This window comes from Solanum tuberosum, unplaced genomic scaffold, assembly GCF_000226075.1.
Source record: "Solanum tuberosum cultivar DM 1-3 516 R44 unplaced genomic scaffold, SolTub_3.0 scf00527, whole genome shotgun sequence".
Lineage (NCBI taxonomy): Eukaryota > Viridiplantae > Streptophyta > Magnoliopsida > Solanales > Solanaceae > Solanum > Solanum tuberosum.
The window spans coordinates 248198-254550 of record NW_006239447.1 but is presented as its reverse complement, the minus strand read 5'-3'; the positions used below and the strand labels follow the sequence as shown (position 1 = coordinate 254550).

The following is a 6353-nucleotide window of genomic DNA, read 5'->3' as shown; positions in this document are numbered from 1 at the left end:
GAATTTGACAGGGTGTATCTTTTTCATTTTTTTGTGTCTTTAAAGACAAATGAATTGATATAAATTCAACTATATTACATTACTACCGACAAGGGTTGGTGGAGCGGTAAGTACTTCTTTATCCTTAATTATAGGTCTTGGGTTCAAGTCCCCCTGGGTACACGTGTACAAATATATAGATGTTATTTATGTAATTATATACTTTGATATGATATTCGATATTTTGATATGTTATTTTTAAATACCAAATATCAAAAAAATTAAAATATATACCATATATCATATCATAATACCAAAATCACGATATTAAAAATGTAGAACTAAGGGGACAATTTAAAATAAACCTCGAATTTACAAGATAAATTAATTAAAATTTGTCCTAGTTCCTTTATCTTTTTGATTTTTTTTTCATTCTTATTGTATTGATTGTGCAGTCTACAGATATCACGTTGTAGCACATGAGAGGAGGAGGATCCATCACTAGTGGACTATATTTTTATCAGTCAAAAGAGTTGCCTTTCGGTCAAAACTTTTTGGCAACAAGATAATAATAATAATTAAAAAAATAAAAAACAATTAATCTGAATATTTACCACAATACAAATATACCTTTTCATTCACGTTGACATGTATTTACTTATTATTTATTCCGAGGAGATGATCAATATATGATTATTTTCCCAAAGGAAAAGAAAAAAAGTTAGAGAGGCAAAATACCTTAAAATCTCTTTTGATTGAACTTGACATAAATTATTAGTTAGATACTTAAACAAGCTAAACTTAGTCAGTCTCCTGAGCTTGACGTCTTTATCTTTATGAACGCTAACATGACAAAGAGTGTGAATATACTCTATTTTTAGACAAGTGGAAGTTAGTAAAAAGAAAATTGACAAATCAACTTACAGATCTGAGTTATTTAAACCTCAAACATAACACTATTAATCCTTTTTTTTAAAAAAATCATCAAGTGTTCAATGTTTACATTAGAGCACTGACTAAATCTAGATCCTGCACTACATAATCCTTCATAGGGTGATGCTCCCAATAAAATTTTCTTCATAAGAGTAGAACAGTACATTACACCAACTTATGTTGGTTATCAATCCCTTTATTCACACACAAATTAAGAAAGAGTAAATAATAATAATTAATCCTATAATTTATATCCATGTGGAGGTTAATTTTTTTGGGATAGCACCTATCTGTGAACTCCATGTGATGCCTCATAAGACACAGTTTCATCCAAATAGTCATCTTCAAAGGCATTGACTTACGTTAGTTTCTGTCTTCTTCAGACATTACAAGATATTCTCAGAGATATGCTACGTCTCCTATCTTGAACTATTCAAAATGTTTTGACAACTTGGTATATATATACAATTATTAACTAGAACTAGCTAGCTAGGGTTAATATTTTAAAAAAACTTCCCTAGTGTTAGGGGTGTCCATTACATAAACGTACTTGTTAACTTGATCTTAACTAACATTTATATTCACCAAGCACAAATGACACTTAAGCTTGTATATAGTTGAATATGTAGACACATGCGTTCTATGTGACAATATTCTACATGGAAATTTGTATTCTACATATATATTATGTCATGTGGGACGCGTGTCTGTTTGTTCAACTTTATACAAATTTAAATACATATTTGTACATATTCATAATTGGAGGACATAAATGTCAATTAAAGCAAAGTTTAAAAGCATATTTATGTATTATGTCCTTTAAGAAGATCAAAAGACTTTTGATTCTTGTTGTCTTAAATTAAAGATACATGAAATGTACTAAATACCCTTTAATTTTGTGGTGTTATATATATATATATATATATACCATATGGAAAGTTTGAATTAAAGAGTTGTCAAAAAAATAATTTGAGAGATATGTTTTTAAAAATGAACAAAAATAAAAGTATGATAAATAAATTGAAAACGGATAGTAATAAAGATTACAATAGCCTAGCTGGCTAGCTCCTTTTTTGTTTAATTACAAAACTCTATCTGTAATTACATAAACATGCAAGTGTCACATAATTCCAATTATTTCTCTTAACCTTCTTATTTCAAATTTGGATTTTTTTTGTAATCAAGCTTAAAAAAAACTCTCCTTGTTTAAAAAATAATGTACATTAGTTTTAAGAAAATACTATACAACAAATTATTATTTCAAGAAAATATGAGTGGACTGCCAATAAAAAAGAATCAAGATCTCTTAGGATTCCATTTTAAGAATCTTTTTTTATGTTTTTAATTAGACTGCCTATGCCTATGATTGACCTCTATAATGACTGACAAATCATATATCGTTTAATTTAGCTCTTTTTGACAGAAATTATACTGATCGAATATTAATAAATTAACAATATTAAAATTTTATTGACTCATCTTTTATCCTTTTATGATATTAATATATTCGAATGGTGACAGTTTGGAGATGTGTGATTTGCAAGTGGAAACTATTTACTTTCTTTTTTGCAATTGAATTTTTAGTTTAATAATTATTAAAACGCTCACAAATAAATGCAATTGAGATTCAAATCCGAAATGATAAAAATGAAAGATTATTTATCATTCACTCAGTTACGGTCCTTATTGATTATTATAATTATGTTATTGCTTGTTATTAATATCTTCATTTTATCTTTCTTTTAAGTTGAGTGTCTATCGAAAATAATTTCTTACTATATATTGTCGTTGTAAAAGGCTGTAAAAAAAAACATCAGCTCTCAGTAGTCAAATAATTACTGTATTTTGCTGACAAAGAAACAGTATTTGCTAGTACAATAATACTCATCCTATAACACAATTTGGTTCCTATCTTTTTTATTTTCTTTTTAGCTTCAGGACAATGAAGAGGATATGATAAATCAAACCACTTTTGTGGTTATCTCCACTTGCTAATTATTAAATCATTTTTATTATCAGATATTACAAGTTTATAAGTTGAATTATATTTATATGAAAGTAAAATGAAAATGAGAAGCCGGGTAGATAGTCAAAGTGAAGTTCAAATTAACCTCTAATTAGTCAACATGATTTAGACTGAAACGAGGATATTGAGATGGATGCATGTATAAGTAGAAAAGATACGATTAAAAGCAAAGATATTTAGAATAAGGTGAGAATGATTAACTTTTACGCACTAAAACAAAAATAATTTTTAACGGCAATAAATATTGACATTAATAAAGAGTGTTAAAGTATTTATCGATATTAGTTAAGTGCCATTAGAACCAATGTCACTAAAGGCTTTAGAAACATATACAAAAAATGTTATTGCCGCTAAAAATACATATTTAGCGACAGTTAAGAATTAATTGCCTGATCATTTTTTATGTAGCGACGGTGAACAAGATGAAAATAATAAAACCGAGATAATTCAATTTGGATCCTCGAATATTTAAATAATACTATAGTATAAAAAACTTAAAATTCCTAACAGAAATTTCAAACGGTCAAATAACAATAAACAATCCCTAACTCACAACTGGCATTAATTAATTAAACAAATAAAGATGAACATGAGACTCTTGTGGTAAAAAAAAATGTTTTACTCCCCAAAGAGGAAAAAGCCAACAATCATGTGAATACAATAAAAATATGTTTGGCTCAGCATGCAGCCTTTTACTTTTCATCTTTTACTCTTCACCAACGTGGATGTGAGTGGACACCAATTGATCTCATCTGCTCAGATCAGTCAGACCCCCCACCCCACCCATAACGGAGCTAGATGGGGTTTGCAAGAATGGATGAACTCAGTAATTTTTTCGTAAATGATATATTCGTATTAAGAAACTAAATAATATATATATTATTAACTTGTGAACTCCCAACAATACTGGTGGACGCAACTCGGTAGTAAAGAAGGAGTTGTGAAAATATTTTACATGCTAGAGTTGTGGATTTGAATAATCCCACTATCCTAAAATTTAAAACCTCAAATTTTTAATCCTAGCTCCGCTTCTAAGTTCCCACTCCCCACCAGGGGCGGACCCACGTAGATTTCAGGGGGTTCAAATTACACTGTATATATAAGACAAATTTTCTATAATTTTATAGATATATATATATCTTGAACCCCCTCAATAACAAGGAGAGACTAATGGCGCAGCGACAAGTCCCCCAAAAATCAAGCTTCATGTCACCAATTCAAATCCCTGTGTGTTAAAAGTGTGGTTTTAAACCCAAATGAATTCAAGGGTCTCATTTCTAAAGACTTATTTACACGTTTATATTCTTATTTTTCGAATCTCCTAAACAAAAATCCTGAGTCCGCCACTGCTCTCCACCTATTCACCCACAAGTGGCGAGCATGCAATTTTTTTGTCTAAATATACATGCATAATAATTAACGTTTAATCTATATATACCATATAATATTTCAATGAAGAGCGTATCACACCACCCTTCGCCCAAATTGATTCAGCCCATTACCCTGACCCCACCACCAACACCATTTAAAATTATGCTTTATTGTTTACATTCATATTATTATTATTTTTTATTGTAAAAATAAAGGTTTGCAAATAAAACTAGTGTGGTTTTGTCAGTTATATAACTTTAGTTTTTAATTATATTTTCTTTAAAACTGTTTAGTATTCCTTAATCATTAGGATTCTCGTTACCAACTATGGTTTGGATGCATGAACTGTTCTTTCTCACCCTCCATATTCGTCGTTTAGTTAATAATCAGTAATTAAGTGAGAAAACTTTTAGGTGCAAATATATATCATGACTTGTTAGTTGTTATTTATGTTATCTATAAAGTTTTATCATAGTTTAATAACGTCTTCTTGATTATATTATTCTGGCTTTTGTTTGATCAAATAATATTGTTCTGAATAAAAATAGAATTTATCGAAAAATAACCTTTCAATCCTACAAAAGACGGATTTGTTATTGTTGTTAAATAACTTTTTCTTTATGATATGCCAATGTTATTAAAAAAAAATTCTCCATTTATTCAAAATGTTCTATTTTCACATGAATTTTGATTTTAAATTCTTCAGATCACATCGCCCTCCAACAATCAAAACAATGTATGAATTCAAATTAGAGCAGTATTTTGTTTAAATTTAGTGAAAGGCCAATAAAATAGATGAAATTTATCGTGAAGAAATTAAGATCAAAGGCACAAAATATATAGTAATGTACTCAGGGGAGGAGCTAGGTTATTATGGGTTTGGCCGAATCCACGAGTTTTGGTTCAAATTATATAGTTATAATTAAAAAAATTATTGAATATGTACAGATTATAAATTTAGAATCTAATAACTTTAAAGAACTAAAATCTCAAATTCATAAACTTTAAATCTTGTCTACGCCTCTACATATAATTAATATTTGTATCGATAATGCCCACAGATTAGTCCGGATATTACTGTATTAAAGTAGAGTAATCTAGTGACTGATACTTTGAACTAAACTTCTCTTTTTATTTACACATACAGTGAACTTTTCTCTCTTTTTTTGTTAATTTTAAACTCTTTCCAATCTCATCCTAACACTTGTCTTTACACTATATATTATAATATCAATGATGCATAGTACCAAACATAATATTAAAAATACATTATACTAAGATTTAAATTATCATCGAAACTATCAACTACTATCTCCAACGAACCCTCGTATCTTTATAAATTCAAAACCTAGGTAGGCCATTTCCCTTCATCTCTCTCAAATTAACCAAAAGTTGTCTCACTCACTTAGGTTATTCATTAATATAAGAAAAATGACACAAATGCAAGATCGTCAATGGTACTTGCCTAGATCTTCAATTACCACCAACACCATCACCATCACCAACACCACGACTCGAAGTTTTAGTACATCAAGATCATGTTGTGGGCTAACAAGATTGTTGAGGAAGTTGAAGAGATGTAGTAATAAGATGTTGAAAACGAGTAGTACTACGTGTAGTACTAGTCGTCAATCGTCGTTCCAATGTCGGTACGATCCACTTAGTTATGCGTTGAACTTTGATCATGTCTCTGATGATGAAGATTATTACAAGTTTTGTGCTTTTTCATCTAGATTTGTTGCTACCACTAAACCTCATGATTATCATTCTCAAACTTTGACTAATTAGTGGTCTTCCCACTAATTAATTAAGCTAGAAAAAAGGAAATTAAGTACAAATATATGTGTATGATCATTTTCTTCTTAATTTTCATGATTATTAGTAGTTGGATGAAAATCATCTTGTATACGTTTTATTGATTGAGGATAACAAATCCCCAGTTTTGGAGAAACAACTAAAACAAAATGGTAATTTGTTTCTTTTTATATGATTCTCCGTCTCAATTTATGTGACAATATTTGACTGAATATAGAGTTTAAGAATA

The 6353-nt window shown here is 29.0% G+C and overlaps 1 protein-coding gene across 1 annotated transcript; it reads left to right on the top strand.

Annotated features, from left to right (window-relative positions):
* The first annotated feature begins 5630 nt into the window (after positions 1-5630).
* On the top strand, positions 5631-6281 carry LOC102599032 (uncharacterized). The gene has a single exon (XM_006365001.2). It carries the CDS (start codon positions 5741-5743, stop codon positions 6095-6097), a length of 357 nt encoding a protein of 118 aa, XP_006365063.1. The 5' UTR covers positions 5631-5740; the 3' UTR covers positions 6098-6281.
* The last annotated feature ends 72 nt before the right edge of the window (positions 6282-6353 follow it).

Excerpts from the sequence above, each read along its gene's own strand:
- LOC102599032 (XM_006365001.2), top strand. The coding sequence starts at position 5,741 with ATGACACAAATGCAAGATCGTCAATGGTACTTGCCTAGATCTTCAATT.